The 20,030-nt window shown below is 42.0% G+C and overlaps 1 protein-coding gene across 1 annotated transcript in view; it reads left to right on the forward strand.

Annotated features, from left to right (window-relative positions):
* The window catches only part of LOC121932624 (ribonuclease-like), a 47,158-nt gene extending 29,760 nt beyond the window's left edge, over positions 1 to 17,398 (forward strand). Inside the window, exon 2 of the mRNA XM_042471453.1 lies at positions 16,668 to 17,398. Coding sequence (XP_042327387.1) covers positions 16,695 to 17,120 — 426 coding nt within the window. The 5' untranslated portion in view covers positions 16,668 to 16,694 and the 3' untranslated portion in view covers positions 17,121 to 17,398. The remainder of the gene's footprint in view (positions 1 to 16,667) is intronic.
* The last annotated feature ends 2,632 nt before the right edge of the window (positions 17,399 to 20,030 follow it).

A 20,030-nucleotide genomic window follows, 5' to 3' on the forward strand; every position in this document is an offset into this window, starting at 1 on the left:
ATTATATTTCTCACATGCCCAAGAGAGGAATGGTGCCCTCTCCTGCATTGCCTATCTCTCAACGAACATCCTTAACTGACAAACATACAAGTCTCACCATCTTAATAGCAAAAATGTAGGCATGTTATTCTCAGCCTATCATAATTTATTATCCTGTATGATTTTTATTACCCATCTTTCTCTGGTAGCAGAAGTTTACGTGAACTCCAGAACGCTTTCAATGGTTATCTTTGTTCTTTTTAGTTGACCCAATAAAATGTCTATTCAAACCTTGTTTTTGTGTGGATTTTTTCAACTTAATTCTTCATGTAATCGAAAATGATCACAACTTCTTTATAAACACAGCCAAGGAAGGTGCCATGAAATTTCAGGAGCTTCCTTGAATCAGTTTAGATTCACAAGACAGATGTGGTTAATCACTAAATTGGTCCATCATGTTGGATGATTACTTTCACTGATCGGAGTCCATTATTTACCCCATGAATTAATGAAGAAAAGATTCCCTCTCCTATTACAAAATTTACCAATATCCTCGTGCCATTCTCACTAGAATACTGAAGTCCCACAGTGGTTTTACTCACTGGTCTAAAACAATGAGGACTATAATGCAAACTCACCTTTGTGGTGCCAAAATGGTAACTGTGTTCTTTGGGAACATCATGACTGGATTTATTCATCATGAGAAAAGGAACAGCAATATCTCAATTTCAGTCTGAAAAGAACATTAGTTTCTTTCCTAGTCGAGCTAAATTCTTCTGCCCTTCTGGCCCTTCTTCTTCCCAATACAAAAGCCTATCCACACTATCATATCCATGCTCTGACAACTTTGAGATTTATATATACAGTGGAAAGTAATATTACAGAATAAGTAGAATTTTTAATGAAAAACAGAAATCTCAAACACAAGTAGATCCCCAGCTATTCCTCCCCACAAAGACCTAACCTTTTTTACCATTATCACCTACAGCCACTACTTGCAGGGCTTTTCATCATTTGTACTGGAATTAACCTAACCAAAGCACCAAGGGACAAGTCTGATGCTTAAAGAGAGAACACATTTAATTGAACACGGGAGGCACTTTAAATCTGACAGAAGAAAGGAAATCACAAAATCAAAGCTTAAGAAAAAGCACAGCAGAACAAAAGGCTAGTGTGGCAGGAAGGGGAGAGGATATAATGACAGGTATTTGGCCATCTGCCATCATGGAGATCATTTTCTCTCGAGACTCTACATTCTATCAGCACTTTCAAATTGGACACTGAAAGAAAACAAAATAAAATAAAAAACTTAAGAAGAAATTTAGCTCTCTACTATCAGCACACTTGATAGTTTCTCATATATTCCTCACCCTTTTTCTTCAGCCATATAATGACCCAATGGCTCCATCCATATGCAGGAAATAATCTCCAGTTTTATACAACGTCCTCAAATCTGACCATGGCCTACATACTAAATACAAAACTGAAGAAACATATATCACACACATATAAAAAAGAGCCCAGGTATTGGGAAGCTTCCACTAAGTATTACCACATGATGTGCTATAATGCTGATGAAAGGAAAACTATAGATTTTTAAGCCACAAAGAAGCACATGAAAAAGTAGAGTTCATCTTTGCCAGTGACCAGAAAACTGTCATTGAGCTACCAACTATCGGGAAGCTGTCATTTGATTTGTTTATCTTGAATCAAAAGATTTCTCAAGACAAACATGGGACAATGATTGCATTTGACCAAACAGAAGCTTTCAGCTGACATAAATTACACTACACTCTAGAACTAAAAAAAAAAAAAATAAGCCAAATTCATATACTTGCGGTCAGTGATTCCAAACACATACTGCAGAACTCATCAACAAATTTGAGACTGTTTTAACTGCCCTGGCTCAGTTAGCTAGGGAAATTTTTGGGAACTGTAGTTTTGTTGAGACCTTTAGTCGGTTTACATACCTCCAAAATAGTACGTATACAATACGTTACTGTACTCAGGGTTAGACGAAGGGCCGGTGCTTCCCGCACCCCCCTCAAACCCTAAGTACATATTGAATACGTACAAGATGGCAGGCGCACCTGTTCTATACGGCGCCCCATCTTTACGTACTGGACGCACAGCGTCCCAGACAGCTTTATTTTACTGTCGCCGCCGTTGTGACGTAGCGAGCGCGCCCATTGCGCCTCGCTACGTCGCAAACGCACGGTTATAAAAGAAGCTACCATCTTTGCTAGCTCTTTTTTCTGTCTCCGCGAGAGTCGGGCCGTCCTGAAGTCTCCGGCTCTCCCGCTGACCTAATCGGCCCTGGCTTGGATCGGCACGACCAGCCGCAAAAGCGGCGGTTCTGTACCCCGCCTTAGTCTTTCTGTGTCAAGAGCTATGAGGCCCACAGAAACATACAACCCCCTCCTATGATTCCTCAAGCACTGAGTCATGGCATTTTAAAGCAGTTTCAAACTAAATTAATTTCTGCAGTGTGTTTTGGAACCTAGTGTCATCATATTTGTGATTCAGAACCTAGGTAATGAAGGCATTGTTTGTTTAGCTGCAGGCCTTTATTCTTTTACACCAAAAGGACTAACAACCTCTACAAATCACGTTGGGACTCCATCCATTACAATAAAGAAATTCAAATCTCAGCTTGCCACTTATACCGAAAAAAAAAAACCCAGAATCAACACCAGAAAACAACATGTGCATGCAAGTGGAGTTATGCTTTGCCATTCACCATCCTCTGGAAGTCCACTTGGTTCTAAGCAGATGTCTTCAAGCCTCAATATCTGACGGCATGTATATAATATTTTTTCACGTATATTAGTCTGATATCTATCATTCATAATATTTCTACAATATATATATTATTTGGAGCTGTGTGTTTTGGGTAGTTCTACCATGCTTGCTGTTTGAAGTATTGACAAAGACTGGTCTGCTTGTTTCTCCTCATCACCATCCAGGCAAAGGCCAAAAAGCAGCCACAAATTGAATGACTTATTCTCTTTGTTAGACCATCCTGGTTATTCCTCCCTTTAAAATAAAAATGAAAGAGAACAACACTTAACAGAAGGGTCAATAATTTACATTCCCATGGTTTTCCTCCTATAGTACATCGTAGTGTCGTCAAAGTGGGTGGGCTGAATACTCCATTTTCTACCAAGTAGCCAATTCCTGTTTAACTTTACTTGGGCTTAACCACCTCTATTTTTCTGTTTTCATCCCAACGAATTAATTGGATTTTAATTTCACTCTGCTGTTAAGTACCTTATAGGGCTCTCTTGACAGATGGGCAGCTCACACACCACCACCTTTCAGCACCTGGAACAATGCCACGGCAAACAGATGCCATGGCACTGTGCACAGAAAGCAAAAAGAAGTCCCGAAAAGAGGCTTTTGCGCCATAGAATGAGTGACCATAACCACTGTGGTCAAGCTTTTATGATGCATCCCCTTGTGTTGCAATGCTGTTTGGTTGCACCTGCAAGGAGCAAGGGATCTGGAGCATTATGAACACAGACCAGCACAAAGTGTCCAGTCTCTCTTCTGCCTTTGTCTTTATCCTTTTCTGCATCATAAGAACATTTTCTATTTTCTTAACCATTTGTGGACCGGCTCCCTTACTTAACACAGGGAGAATATACCCATAGAAATAAATGTCCCCATTGGTTTTCCAACCTGCAATTCATCAACTATGCTGAGCAGCAGCATGATGCAAGTATACCTTTTCCCACAGACAAAATAACCTTTCCTACTAGGCAATGCTGTGACAATTTTCCCCCACTAGGTCCATGAACCCACGGGTGACCTTTGGAAAGTCGTGTTCTCTCAGCCTCAGAGGAATGTTCATGCAAAAACCTTCTCTGAAAACAGCTCTTGCTGTTTCTCGACTGGTTTTTAGATCTTACTTGTCCTGGCAGACTTTCTTTTTGCCATGGTTGCTGGCGGTCCAGATTCTTCTCTCCTGTTCCCTTATCTTTGGAGTTTTTCCCCAGGGCTCTGTTCTGGGTAACCCTTCTGTTTTCTCTTCTACACACCCATCCTTAGTAAACCTCGTTAGCTCTTTTTGGTTTTTCCTACCATCTCTATCCGATGAACACCCAGTCTATAATCCTTTCCAACCCCTGACCTTTCTCCAAGGCTTGAACACCAACAGTTTTTGTCTTGCCTCTCAGCCGTCTCGCAGTGGATGCTCCATCCGGCGTTTTGAAGCCTCAACATGTGACAAGACGGAGCTTCTGTCTTTCCTCCATAGCCCAAACCCTTCAACATCTCCTTTTACCTGTCATCGTGGACAACATTTCCATTTCAAACCAGTCCAGCAAGCCACAGTCTCTGCTTTTATCTTGACTCTTCTCTGTCGTGTATCCCTCCAGATTCCAGACCACACCCACAGGCTTGTAGATTCTTTTTGTGCACATTCATTGCCCAAAATTCCGACCCATATCTCTCCGCACTCTACTGCCAAGATCCTGGTCCGTGCCCTAGTGATCCTCACTACTTATTACTGTAACGTCCTCCTGCATGGGCTTCCTTCTTTCTCACCCTCTCGTCCTTTAAATTTCTGTCCAGCATTCACTGCACGCATTATCACTTCCGCCCACCGTTCTGACCATATACTCCTCCTGTGTTGCATCCCTTCAACTGGCCTACCCCCTCCCTTTCGCATTTCAGTAACAGCTCCTGCTTGTCCACGTTTAAAAGCACCTCCATGGCTGGCCCGCCCTCTACTTATCAGACCTTATTTCTCCTCACACTTCCCTCTCTTTTAAGGGCCCTTCTGTGTTCTGTCAGTCAAGGTCCTGCTGTCACAGCCACCAGGATTTCCTCTGCCCCATTCCCGATTCGCCCCCCTTTCTACTCGCTGCCCTCACTCCTGGAACCTTCTTCCCCCCGCGAGCAAGAGCTCACTCAATCTTTAAACCAGCTTCAAAACGGAGTTGAAGACCATCCTGTTCAGGGCCCAGCATTCACCGGCATTGCATAATTGTCACTTGCTATTTGATGTCTTTTCTTCCCTGTTTTAATTAATCATTTCCTGTCATACTATGTATTTATATATTATATACCTAACTAGCAGATGCACCCTCCCCTCCCCACCCACTCTCTTTGTGTCGTGTCTTTTTATGATTGTAAAGCCTAGTGCAGAGATCCGCTCCAATTAAAAAGATTGTATGTACAGCGCATGTGTAAATATTACAGCACTTTATAAATACAAGGTTAATAATAAATAATAATACATAAAATTGCCAATAAAATCCCATGATAGGGTTCAACCTTTAGGTTTTTCCATAAGTCGGAAATGACTTAACAGGTACACCGCGACCTCAAAGGATAATTTTATCGAGGAGTATTATCTTATACAAACATGGCCCTAGTAAAAATACAAGTAGCGAACAATCTCCCAGAATTGGATGGAAACAAAGTAAATTATGCATGAGAAACCAGTTTTTAGATTTATTTTTGATTTTGTTTGTTTTTTATCATGGTAATCCATTCAGCTGCTCTTTATCTAAATAGAAACAAATTTTAAGAAAGAAATTTGGCCCTGGATCCTACAGTTCCAAAATCTTATGATATACCGCATAGTAGGAAACTTATCAAAGGCCTGGGACAGATTTTGCCTCAAAAGGGCAGCCTGCTGGCGGACCTATTTTCCCTCCAGAGGGAAACCAGCAGCCCGCCAACACCACACGGCTCTTCCCCACAGGTGTAAAACCAAACCTGGAAAAAAACACGGTTCTCTTTATGGTAGTCCGTGAGTGTCTATGTCAGATGCGCCACTGGCACCATGCATATCATGCTGCATGACCGTTTACATCACAAATGGCAGCCACCACATGTACATGGGCATTCTGCCAATTAGTACCACAGCCAACTTCGTACTAGGCGTTAGGGACCATGAGGTTGGTGCACGGTCCCTAACCCTCAGTATCGCCGCCAACCATACACCACAAAATTGCCCATCTGTATCGGACCAAAGAAAAGGATACAGAATATTATGCTTTGCAGATATAATATGCCACTTAGAGCTTCAAAGTTGTCTTCTGGTTTCTCCTTTCTAAAAACTATGTTTGGAAGAGAGGCAGAATAATCTATCAAAAAAAGAAATTACTCACAACCTCTTCTTCGCAGGGTTTTTTATAGCCCCTTCACTATTCCAGACAATGAAAACCATAATTATCATTGTCAAGGGAACATAATAACACGATTTCCCAAGGAGCACAATGAAAGTTGTTATATTCAAGCCAACCATACCAGCATTACACTTCAATATGACTTCATATTATAGGATTACAGTGTGTTCACTCGGGTTACGAAACATATATCGTTTCCGCGGCCTAGCTTTCGAACCCGAAAACCATTCGTAAGCCGAATATGCCATAGCATAACGCGCTAATGGGAAAAACACGCGGCTCTGCCGCCGGCTCCATTTAACAATAGCGCCGAAGTTTTTCGTAACCCGACAAACAACATTCGTTAACCCGGAGCACATTATTTCTATTGCATTTTTTCGTATCCCGAAAATTTCGTAACCTGGTCAATTCGTTTTAATCCCGACCGGTTTCACCACTGTATATTATAATTCCCAAGAGATAAGTTTCTGAAGATAAAGTTTAAGAAGTTTTAACCTTGTAGCTAACAAAAATATATCTTGTAAAACAATCACTTATTTGTTAGCTAATACAGAAAAGTCTTGATGTTTTTAATAACTGCAAGATTCACTGCGAAACAGTTAACACTATAGGCGTCTGGAAACAGACCCACACCAGTAAAAACTGCCTCCTCTGCAGCTTGGGGACGTGGCGTCCTTGATGACACATCCTCCCAGGATGCCGAGAAGTACACCCAATTCCATTCAGACAGGGTTGGCTTCAAACAAGGGCGTAGCTTTTTGACACACATGCCAACCTCTGCACCCGGAAGTTGTTCCAGGGCCACTCCTATGGGCTGGCCCAATACCACCAGATCGAGTGGATTTTTCCATTCTATTTGTCTGCTGACAGGTCATGTCATCGACCGCAACATGTGTTTTTGGGTTCTGAGGCGGTCTTCGGTGGGGGCAGCTTCAAGCTGCCCCTTTTGCAGGTTTGTTCCAGCCCTTGATTGATTTCAGTAACGGCTGCATGGTTTGCGATAAATATATTTATACTAATTTGAATGGATTATGTACATTGTTATGGCTTAGTATGAAACTATTTTTATTAATTTTAGTTTTTAAACATTTTGTTTTATATTTTAGAGCCAATGTAATTGGAAAAGTTTTTAATCATTTTGTGAGATTGATAATTTGATTGGTAGAATCCTGTATGTTTGTTGTCACCACATAAATCGTACTGTTACTGTTATAAAATATTCTGTTCTCAGTTGTATCTTTTAGATAAATTAAAATACCTATTATTGTCAAAAAAGTTCAAATGGACTGACTCCGAATAAATAACTGCCACTGCCGGAACAGATTCATCAACAGAAAGCAACTCACCACATACCCCACATTTAGGGTTCACAGGTCTACTGACTGCCCCCTACTCTGAGCCTCATGATGATGAGCGCAGCCTTGAAATTAAATAGGTGTGCTGTTTATTTCTATTACAACAATTTACGTGTCTTGGCCATTGCTGCTCAGCTCGAGAAGTTGCTATAAGCTCTACTGGGCTTCACTGACCCCCTCTTCTGTTTTCCCTCTCTGTTTTCTGATATTTCTCTTGGCAATGAGAAAAGATCTGTGCTATGAATCTTTTCTTCACCTAAAACCTTTAGGGAGGCTTCTTTTTCTGCAGCAACGTAAAGAACAGACATGGGGCTCATGACCATATTATGGAGAACTGTGCTAGAATTCCTGTGACAGAGGAGAGAAAACAAAAGTGAACTTAAACCTTGGCCTGAAAGTCTGGTCCTTCATCTCTGACCTTGAAAGGATGTCTAGTATTTCCTGAATAAAGAAGAAAGGAGTCTCCACCCCAGCATGGAAAAGCACAAAAGAGAAAAGTTACAACACACAATCAGAGTCACCAAGAAAAGTAGAAACAGCTGCAAAGTTCTTACAGAAATTGAGACACACCGAGGTCTGCCATACAAATAGTCTTATGGCAGCTGCTGGACCCACCATCTCCTTACAGCTAGTTGTCTTCTGAGTCCTTTCTCGACTTAGCCAATGAGGAGGGAATTTTGAGACCTCCAAAAGCACCCTAGCCCAGATTGTACGACAACCTCTTGACTTCACTAATTTGCATCATAAATAAGACATTATCTACATGAATGATGATGATGATGATTGACTGATTTGATGATGCTGATGATTCATGAAAACAGAGGGTTTCCTTACCCTGAGCCCAAAGAAACCTGAAATGATGTGCAGGTTCGTCACTCACAATGAGCCCCAGATTTTCTGGTCTAGTCAGTCACTGAAGTCTCCTACCACGTCCACCAACAGTGCCCTTATATACAGGCAACACTTGTGCTAGGAAATCCTGGAGAGACGATTTTCCAGACACTCTTTTCCAGTAGGAGAATGGAACTGAGGCAGATATAGGAGAACAACCTTGAAATTTTGGTTATGAAAACAAGGAAAATATACTAAGTGACTGTCTAATGTCTCATCTACCTGGAAGTCTAGGCTTTTCTCCAGAACATCCATGATTGTAGATGGCATATCCAGATTGAATGAAGTTATTATTTATAACATCTCAGGTCCAAAAACATTGCTGCAAAATTATCCAGTTTGAGACCAAATTTAACTGCCCTGCATCAGCACGAGGGAATCCTGTGAATTGTAATTTATTGTGGCACCAGAGCTCTCTGACACAGAAGGCTAAATTGTCTCACAAAACACGCATAACGTAGTTCCCCAAAACTCCCTAGCAGGAAATGAAATGCTGTGGATATTCTGTAACATACCTTGATTTCAGTAAGGCCTTGGACAAGGTCCTCCATGATATTCTTGAAAACAAGCTAGTAAAATGTGGGCCAAACAATGCAACTATTAGATGGATTTGTAATTATTATTTTTTTGACCAGCCAAACCCACAGGGTGCTCAGCAATGGCTCCTCTTCATCCTGGAGAGAAGTGACTAGTCAGGTGCCTCAGGATTCTGTCCTTGGCTCAGTGCTATTCACCATTTTTACAAGTGACTTATAAGTGACTTTTATAAGTGACTTAGATGAAAGAATAAAGGACATGCTTATCAATTTTGACACTAAATTAGGAGACATAGCTAATACCCCAGAGGAGAGGATCAAAATTCAAAATAACTTTAATAGATCAGACAGCTGGGCCAAAATAAATTTCAATAGGGAGAAATGAAAGGTACTGCACTTAGGCAAAAAAAATTTTAAAAAATGAAATGCATAGATATAGGATGGAGGACACCTGGCATAATAAGACTGCATGTGAAAGGGATCTAGGAGTCCTCATAGTCCAAATGTTAAAGATGAGTCAACAGAGTGACGTGGCAGCTAAAAAGGCCAATGCAATTCTAGTCTGCATCAGTAGAAATATAGTGTCTAGATCAAGAGAAGTAATAGTGCCACTCCATTCTGCTTTGGTCAGTCCTCACTTGGAATACTCTGTCCAGTTCTGGACACCACAATTCAAAAAGGATGTTGGCAAGCTAAAGCGTGTCCAAAAGAGGGCAGCCAAAATGGTGAAGGTTCTGGAAACTATGCCTTATGAGGAGAGACTTAGGGAGCTGGGGATGTTCAGCCTGGAGAAAGAAGGTTAAGAGGTGGTATGATAGCCCTGTTTAAATATTTGAAGGGATGTCATAATGAGGCTGGAGGAGGCTTGCTTTCTGCTGCTGCAGCAAATAGGACCTGGAGCAAGCTACAAGAAAAGAGATTCCATGTCAACATTACGAAGAACTTCATGACAGTAAGAACTGTCCCTCAGAGTGTGGTGGAGTCTCCTTCTTAGGAATTTTTTAAACAGGCTGGATGGCCATCTATCGGGGTGCTTTGATTGTGTGTTCTTGCATGGCAGAGGTTTGGATTGGATGGATCTTGGGGTCACTTCCAACTTTTTGATGTTAAAATTCTATAATTCAAAGTGGACTGTTTCCACAGTATGTTTTGGACCTCAGAAACCCTATCTTGCATTGTTTATATGGTCATTATTCACTCTGTCTTCCTTCTTGTTGTTTGTTACCTGCCTTTGAGTCGATCCCGATTCATCGCAGCCCTGTGGATGAGACAGCTCCAAGACTCCCTATCCTCTTCTGCTCTGCTTAGTTCCTGCAAATTCATACCTGTGGCCTCCTTTATCCATCCATCTAGCATGTGGTCTTACTCTCTTTGTACACTGTGCCACCTTTTCTAGCATTATTGTTTTTTCCAATGAGTCATGCCTTCTCTGATGGAGAAAGCAGTGGAACCTCAGAAGCTTGCATGATGTATTGGCCCAATAAATGTCTTGCTGTTTTGTGGATTTTGTAATTGGTTTTGCAATGTGACTAAAAATAATGGCACCTTTAATTTCTCAATTTCTCCTTTAACCCTACAGCCCACCCTTGCAGATATGCATCATTTGCACCAGAATGAACAGCCAAAGCCAAATTAAAGTCTAATCCTTAAAGAGAGAAAAATTTATTGAACTCAGAAGGCACTTCAACTTGGACACAAGAAAGGAAATCACAAAATCAAAGTTAAGAAAAAGCAAGCTGAACAGGAGGCTGAACCCACCCACATTTAGTGTTGACAGGCCTCAGTACCTGCTCTTCTCCTCAAATCCTCAGGATGATATCCCTGGTGACACAGTGGTTAAATGCCTGTACTGCAGCCACTCACTCACAAACCATAAGGCTGTGAGTTTAGTACCAGCCAGGGGCAAAGGCTTGACTCATGCTTGCGTCCTTCCAAGGTCGCTAAAATGAATACCTAGCTTGTTGGAGGCAATTAGTTTACAGTTGTAAACCACTTAGAGACTGTTTAGGTGGTATGAAGCAGGACATAAATGAAGCTGTAATAATAATAACAAGAGTCCAGCACTGAAAATTGAAAATTAAATTTATTACATTTTGTACTGTGTCCTGGCCCATGCTGCTCCAGGGAACTTCAGAGAAGCTGCAATAGACTCTTTGGAATCTTTCCTGATCCACTCTTCCCTCTTCCCCCCAATGTTTCTCCAGAGGGAGTTGGCAGCTAGATCCTCTTCTTCCACTGTAGGAGCAACCAATCAGCCTATTTGGTTTTCTGCTATTCCCTCTGGCCCTGAGAAAAGACTGTTGCCTATGAGTCTTTTTCCCCCCACATAAACCTTTAAGGAAGGCTTGTTCATTTTCTGCAGCAATTTAAAGAACAAGACACAAGGACCCACATCCATAATTATGGAGAAGGTGTGAGAATTCCTTCAGAAAGGAGGAAATGAAGACTGGACTTAACATTGGACTGAAAGCCGTGGCCTTTTACCTCTGACCTTGAAAAGATACCTTGTATTTTCCTAGTAATGAGGAAAGAGAGTCTCCACCTACAAGAAAAAAGCACAAAAGAAAGAAAGGTTACAGAGTCACCAAGAAAAGAGTAACTGCACAATTTTTACAAAATGACAACAACAGGGGCCTGCCATACTAATAGGGGTGGGCAGTTGTGGACTTCCATCTCCTATAGCTAGTTCTCCTATGAGTCATCTCAGATGTAGCCATTATGGATGGATTCTGAGACCTGCAAAGACAGCCTAGGCCAGTTTGTAGAAGCACATCTTGCATGCAAGTGTGCATCAGGAGATAGACGTTATCTAAAAAAACAGAGAGTAATAATATTTCTTCCATAAAGGAGAAGGTTTCCTACCTAAAACCTTTCTCTTCTTTGATGAGGTGCAGATTTCTCATTCAGTGAATCCAGATCTCTTCTCCTACAGTCACCACTGTCCTATATACAGAGAAAGGGAAATTTTACGTATGATTGAGGCAACACTAATACAAGAAATCTTAGGAGAGATTCCAGACACTTTGCCTTGGAGGTCGCCACTAAGAATCACTAAGAATCACACAAGTCATAGCTGGAAGAAAGGCCACAATTTTATTAGCAACAGCAAACAATTACAGTAGTAGGGTTGGTCCCAAACCAGTGCTCTGTAGCCCTGGTACCACACCAACCAAATCCATGGCCTATGCTGCCACTCCTGAAGTTGTGACTTGAACCACCAACCCAAGGGAGGGAGGGTAGGAGATCCGAGAAGCGAATGGCACTGGGGCCTGTCCGCGTGGCCTATATATAGGCCCAGGCCCTGGCCCAACCAAAACCAAAAGGCAAGTCGATTTTGCTTAAAGAGAGAAAATATTTATTGAACTCAGAAGTCACTTTAAACTGACATAGAAGAACACCACCATCTCATGCCCAAAATCAAAGTTAAGCAAAGCTATTCAAATCAAGGACATTATTTTTTATGGAGAGGGAATGACAGAGATCTCTGTTCTTGATTCAAATTCAAAGTCTACGCTGACAGAACAATCATTTTCCTTGTCCTGTGAGCTCTTGCGCTTGGTGAGTTCATGTTTCATTATTATTCTTGCCCCTTTCAAAATCGGCGGCAGAACGTGGTTTGGGACAGTTTGTAGTTTCACGGTGGCAAAGGTGGCTTTTTCTGTGCAATACACTCTTTCAAACCCGTTCCCAGTCATGCCCGGATCAGGCAAAAATTGATGTGCGATAATCTCCATAGAATTACACTGCATGCCTGTTCAAGCCTTTCTCTGTATTTTAGACTCTCATCTGCACAGTAATGTATTTAATGCTGCCAAAAACAACAAGCCCCCCAAAAACATCAGTTTTCAAACACAGTATATGAAAAGGGAGAGCTACTGACCAGAACTGTCAAAAAGCTTGATGCCCATCAAACTGCAAATCCCAGGATCCATAGCATTGAGCCATGGCCATTAAGGTCGTGTCAAACTGCATTATTTCTACAGTGCAGTTTAGATCTAAAATATAAGAAAAGACCTTGATCCATTTTGCTTGGCAATCTCTTTACCTGAAGCCCTGGAAGTCCAACCAGACAATAGACAGTAATGTCTTTAATGCTACTGAACCAACCAACCAGACAACCAACAAAAACACCACAATTTTTGAACAACAACCAATATAATATATATATAATATATAAAATTATATATTATAGGGGGAGTTGCCCAGAAGAGGTTCTGCAGATGGTTTTCAGCTCGAGTCTGAAGCATGTAGATAAATGTTTGCAGATGAGGAAAGGCCCAAAGCTGCCCAGTTAAAGGGTACCTTGAAATCTCATGCTTCTTTTAATCCTGCAGCCATGAAGAACAAGATTAGTTTGGAAAAACTGAGGCTTAAAAAAATCTTTCATTGTGGTTACACCATTATAAAATCATTTAAAATTCCAGATGACTTGGATCAATGTCTATATTTTTTATTATAATCCTCGGCGATGGAGCCATTGATCCATTTAACTGCAGCCTCTTATTTACTTAAAGGTTAACAATTGAGATTCAGTTGGGACTCCATCCCTACGGATACAGATTATTTTACGATCGCAAAAAACCATACATTTGATTCTACTTTCAAAACAATAAGTGTATGAAAGGGAACATCGCTTTGCACTTGCCAGATAAGGCAGCCCATAGGATGTTCTACAGATGGCTTTAAGCTCAGAATCTGAGGCATTTACGAAAGTATTGACATGTTTGATACATAATATTTCTACAGTTATTATCATCATTTGGAGATGGAGTCTTTGGGTTGTCTACATTGTTATGTTTGAAGGTTTGAAAGACTGGGCTGCCACATTCTCCATTGTCATCCAGGCGAAGATACAAAACAGCCACAGTGATGAGTTCTTTGGAGCCATCCTTTGCTGCTTCTCTTGGTCTTCCTCCCTGCTTGCTCCCTGCTTTTCCCCAGTCCCTGTGGCTTGCAGAGGCTGGAGAACAACAGAGCGGGAAACCTGCCGCCTCTCATCTTCAGATGGCTTGACCATAACTCCCATCCCCGCAAACACCATAACTGAATAGGTGGCATGATGGAAGTTCTAGTCCAAAGCATTTCAATAATCCAGGTTGAGAAAGACTAGGGGGGGGGGGCATTTAAACTGCAAAAGGTGCTCTGAGCTGTTAGGCTCTGTGTCCTCTGTGTGGTTTTCTGTTCTGAAACTGATCTGTCCGTTCATTACTTCTTCTTTTGGGTGAGATGGGGGTCTCCGCTTCCTCTTACCAGTATCTACCCCTTCCCCATATTAGAAAAGTATTTATACAGCAGGGGTGCTTTACTTAAGGTGGAAAGACTCCAAGAACGGCTTCCCACTTCATCTCAACTCTGAATTCATCTTCTTTTGGAAACAGATCTGTGTGAGTAAAGGAAAATGGATAATGCAGTCATCTTTCCTACTGTATTGAGTAGACTTTACTTGGTTTGTAATGAATAAAACCTAGGGCTGGATCCGCACTGCAGAATAATCTGGTTGACAACATTTAACTGCCAGGGCTCAATGCTGTGGAATTCTGGGAAATATCATTTGTTGCAGCACCAGAGCTCTGCTTCCCAGAATTCCATAGCACTGAGCCCTGGCAGTTAAAGTGGTGTCAAAAACAGGATCATTTCGGCAATTTGGATGCAGCCTAGGTAAGAGACATTAACATGGAGTTCAGAGAGGCCTCTGGGGTGCATCTGCACTATAGAAATAATTCAATTTCATGTTGCTTTCAACAGCCATGGCTCCATCCTACAGAATCCTGGAATTAGTGTTTTGTGTGGCAGAGAAGCCTAAGACCTTGTTAAACTATAAATCCCAGGATTCCATGGATGGAGCTACAGCACTTAAAGTGGTATTAACTGCATTATTCTACAGTGTAAATGCACCCTGAATCTGCACTTATTCGGCTCTCCTGTGCTAGAAAGAATGGTGTCCAGTGGTAATAATTGTGAGTGATTTTGCACATTCTTGATGATTTGGCGCACTTAGACCATTTTAAAATACATTATCTGTACAAAAAGTTTCTTTTTCTGCAGAACATTTTTAAAGGCAAAAATGTCAAGGGGAGGTTGTGCTCTCTCTCCCCATACAAACTAGTACCTAAATGGAAACCTTCTTACTGTGGTAAACCATTTTCTCAATTGGGCAACATGATAATCAAAGCCCCTTTACATCAAGGACAAGAATATTTATGGCATTCTTTACCTCCCCCGAATAAAATTTAGGGGTCCATTTGCGATTTTCATGTAAAGAACTATAAGGGTTTGAACAGTTCCTCTGTGTCGCTTGTGTTTGCAAAGCCATGAAATCTATTGTATATATCTTGCTGTGACTGTGGACTGGACCCATAAATAGTGGCTAACTGTAGGGGTTTGAATCCATAATTTATTTTATGTCACTCTTTGCATTGAACAAGAGCTCTACTGATTGTTGGAACTAGAACTTAGTAGCTTATCGAGGATGTGATGGGGCACAACAAAAGGGAGCGGGATGGGAACGGAAGGGTCAAGGGATGCATCTTTTACTGCTCACTGGATGCCGTCGCCACTGGAAGTTCCCCTTCTGTTCCTGCTCCGCCACAGAGGAGGCGATTTACAGGAATTGTTCAGAAGCGGTCCTAAAAATCGCCACCTCTGGGACTGACCAGGAACAGAATGGGAACTTTTGGTGGTGGTGGCAGCATTCCAGTGTGCGGTAAAATACATCCTTGCCCCCTTTCGTTCTATCCCACTCCCTTTCATTCCCCCACAGCATGTCCCTGGGGCAATGTGATAAGCTTATTCGATTGGAACCAAAGAGCTCTGCTGAACTCAGTCTAATCTGCACGCAGAATAATCCAGTTCGACACCATTTTAACTGTCTGTCTCATGATATGGAATCTGGGATTGTAGTTTTGTGAGAGATTTAGCCTTCTCTGTCAGAGAGTCTCTGGTACCAAGCAAAACTACAAATCCTAGGTGGATGGAGCCATGACAGTTAAAATGATGTCAACTATGTCAATACCTATAACAGGACTGAAGACAAGTGTGGTGCAAGGTTTCCCAGCATTTGAGGCAGGAGGATCCATACTCCCTCCTTCCCTAAGCCCCAACCTTCTTCTTCCATCACTTTCTTGTTGTGTGCCTGCAAGTCACTCTCATGACAGTCCTAAGATGGACCTATCATAGGTTTTTCTTGACTAATTTCATCAGAGGGAGTTTACCATTGCCATCCTCTGAGGCTGCGAGAGTGTAACTATTACTTCCTTCACTTCAATTTCTGATTCTTAGGGGACCACTGAGGGGGGAATTAATTTTAAAATGCAACAGATAAAACATTGCACCAAATACTTTCAAGCTGTGGACTGATGCTGCAAATCAGCAATGGACTCCACTTGGATACAAAAATCCATGGATGCTCAAGCCCAATTAAGTACAAATGATAGTAAAGTTGTATAACTTTATATTATACAACTTATATAACATGGCAAAGCTAAAGTTTGCTTTTAGGAATGTATATATTTTTAAAACATTGACAAACTGTGGATACTTGAATCCATAGATTAAAAGCCCGTGGATAAGGAGGGCTGACTGCATCAAATAATACCAAAGAAGTCAGATAATCTCTAGTTATGCCAATACTGAGAGGATCTGTTCCAGAGTGTGCAGCCAAGAACTTGAAAACTTCCAAACTATTTCCAGAAGAATGGCTCCTTCTGGTGGCACTTCCTATTACAAGCTTTTAAACCATCCTCTTGGGTTTTACCTTCTTTCTCCAGGTATCTCTTTTGGCTGCAAAGCTGACCATGCAGTTCAAGGGATCTGGCCCCATTCTCTTTGTGCTCCTGGCAATGGTGTTTATAGTTGGAACCTATGCTGCTGACTATCCGTCATTCCTAAGCCATCACTACGACAACCCCAGAAGCAACGTGGGAAAACGTTACTGCAATACCATGATGCAAAGACGTGGGATGACCAAACCTCAGTGCAAGGCTGTGAACTCCTTCATCCACGGCAGCAAGAAGCAAATCATTGCTGTGTGTAGCAAGGGGGGGAAGCCTTATGGCAACGGGTTGCGGCGTAGCAATAAGCAGTTCTCTGTCACCACCTGCAAGCTCAGTGGAGGCTCTCCCCGTCCACCTTGTAACTATCGAGAGAACAGATCAAATAGATTTATTGTTGTTGCTTGTAGAGGTGGGAAACCTGTACACTTCGATGAAGGTCAGATCTAAGATGCATACAGAATTGTGTTCAATGTGCCCCATAGGAGAATAATGAACCCATTTCCTTTGTCTAATCCATGGAAAAATTATCTATGGTTTGTAAATCTATGGAGCCAATTTATCTAACTTTCTATTCCCAGTTGCTTTTTGCTTCTTCACTTCAGTACTTTTCATGCCTTCGTTTTGTCTTGTCAGAAAAAGCTGGGAACAAGCAAAAGAAAGTCCTCATTTTGAATGTTGTTTAATTTAGCTAGCCACATGTATTCTTCCAAGCACAGATAAATATATAAACTTTGCAAATGCATTTTCAATTGAGCAGTGTTTCATTCCATTGTTGTGGAGTTCTTGTTTTTCTCTCTATTTTTCTGTGTTTTGTTTTGTTCATTATCTGTGTATGAGATAGCAGGCATGGCACTACTTGAGGTTTTCTGCTCCTGTTAACCCTATCCCAGTAATGGTGAACCTTTTTGAGGCCGAGTGCCCAAACTACAACCCAAAACCCACTTATTTATTGCCAAGTGCCATGTCCCTCTGGTTTTCTAGTAACAAACTCTGGCAAATTCTGTGCTGGGGCAACAGCACATGTGCCCACATAGAGGGCTCTGAGTGCCACCTCTGGCATGCGTGCCATAGGTTCGCCATCACTGCCCTATCCCATCACACCCCACGTACAAAATAGGGTTTGTAGAATGGCATTGCAGATCCTATTTTGAAGTGAGGCATTATGGATGAACAACAACATGGCAGTGGCTACTGCTTGTGACAACAGCAAAACTGGGTGTAAGGGAAAAAAACAAGTGTGTGTGTGTGTGTGTGTGTGTGAGAGTGTGTGTGTGTGTAAGGAATAAACAATGTCATCATCACTACAGTGGTACCTCGGGATACGAAATACCCAGGTTACGAAATTTTCGGGATACGAAAAAATCCCATTGGAAATAATTGTTCCGGGTTACGAATGTTTTTTCGGGTTACGAAAAAAAATCGGCGCTTTTTTACACGGAACCGCGGCTTTTCCCCATTAGCGCCTATGGCAATTCGGCTTACGAAGGCTTTTCGGGTTACGAAAGCGGCCGCGGAACGAATTAATTTCATAACCCGAGGCACCACTGTACTTCTGATCATAAGAGCCCCACTCCCATTTTCTTTCCTTTCTCCAGAAATAAAGATCTCCTCCTTCCTTCTGGCCTTGTTCTCATTTGAAAAAGCTCATTATGGAGATTCAGAATAAGTATGCTTATTTATGAAGCAGAGAAAACAATCAACTTAAGGCTGGAAAGGGGGGGGGAGGCAGCTGGGAGGCCAGGATACTTCCAGCTTCCCCTGGAGTATCCTTGCCAGTGCAGACAAGACCTTAGTCTAGATCAGTGGTCCTCAAACTTTTTTGGGCCACTACCCCCTTTCCTCTTGGGCAACAATCCTAGCACACACACCCCGGGCATTTTTTTTTATATTAGGTCTACTGTTTTACTGCAAATTCAAAACAGCCATTCTCAGTCGCTGCTCCCTTTTCACCCAATCACCTCTAGAGCAGCAACTGAGCAGCTGGCTGAGCAGTGACTAAGAAGCTTCTTCCTTATGCCAATCTTGCATCAAAGGCCGGAAAAGGCGAGAGTCTTTTGGGTCACTGTTTGCCTGGCTGCCCAATTGCTGTTCCCTTTGCGTCCTGTCATCCTGGAAGCAGCAACTGATCAGCTGGCTAAGCAGCAACTGAGAAGCCTCTCCCCCATGCCAGCCTTGCAGCAAAGGCTGATGTGGACAAGAGGCCTCATGGTGGCTGCTCAGTCAGCTGCTCAGTTGCTGCTTCCAGGATAACTAGGTGCAAGAGAAGCTTCTCCCCAGAGAGGAAGGACTGACAATCCTTTATCGGGGTAGAAAAAGGTACAGCTAGTGCATATGTAGGAGGTTTACAAAGGCCGCATGAACTGGATTGCAGACTGGTGTCAACTGGGAAAGGGAAAGATTTTAAGTACAGGAGCCACTCCAAGACAAATGACTCTTTCCAACAATCAAGCACAGATACTCCTTCCCCAGATGATGATGGTGATGATGATGATGATTTGTACCCCATTCTTCTAAAATGCTCTCAGAGCAGAAGACATGTCTTCCTCACACAGCTTCAAGGGGCCATTCTCCCACAGAAAAATGGTTTCTTCTGCTACTTCTTCTTTTGTTCTGTCTGATGAAAGAATGCAGGACCAGCAGCGCATCTCCAACCTGCTAGCCAAGTCCCACCAAAGCTCCAAAGCTTAAGCAGGGTTCCAAATTTGAAAGCCCTTTTTTGCCACCACTTCTCTCCCACCACCATGTGCTTTAACTCTTTGCTCCAGCCTGTCCCAAAATGGTGCCACTCTGAGCCACAGAAGCAAAGCCCTGTGTGCAAGCCTTGCACAAACTTCACAATTGCCACTACTAGTGACAGACACTAGTAAGGGAGTGAACTCACATGGGCAGGCAATTTTGACAATGTGTTCATTTGAGAAATGAGGATAAAATATTGGCAGTAAGCTGAAGCCTGGGATGAACATTGGTAACAATGAGTGTGTGAGTGGAATGTGAGATATAAATGGAACAAAACAAGAAAAACTGCAACACTAATAACGACTTTCCGCATTTTAAACACTTTCTCTTAACCCTGCTGCTGTTTATTACATTTCCACATCCTCTAAAGTTTCACAGATGAAAAGAAGTAGACATCTGGCCAGGCAACATCAGCAAGTTTTCAAGATGGGAAAAGTTACTTATGAAGAAGGGAGAATTCAGACTGATTAAAAAGATCAAAAAGTCCCTGGTTTTGTTCCTGTTCTCTGTGGTTTTGTTTTCAGATATCTATACACATTTTGTGTATCCTGCAATATTTTCTGTCAGCTACTGGTACAATCAGATACTTTTTTTTTAATGAGCTCTCCAGATCAGATTATT

This window comes from Sceloporus undulatus, chromosome 6 (genome assembly GCF_019175285.1).
Source record: "Sceloporus undulatus isolate JIND9_A2432 ecotype Alabama chromosome 6, SceUnd_v1.1, whole genome shotgun sequence".
In the NCBI taxonomy this organism is placed as follows: Eukaryota; Metazoa; Chordata; class Lepidosauria; order Squamata; family Phrynosomatidae; genus Sceloporus; species Sceloporus undulatus.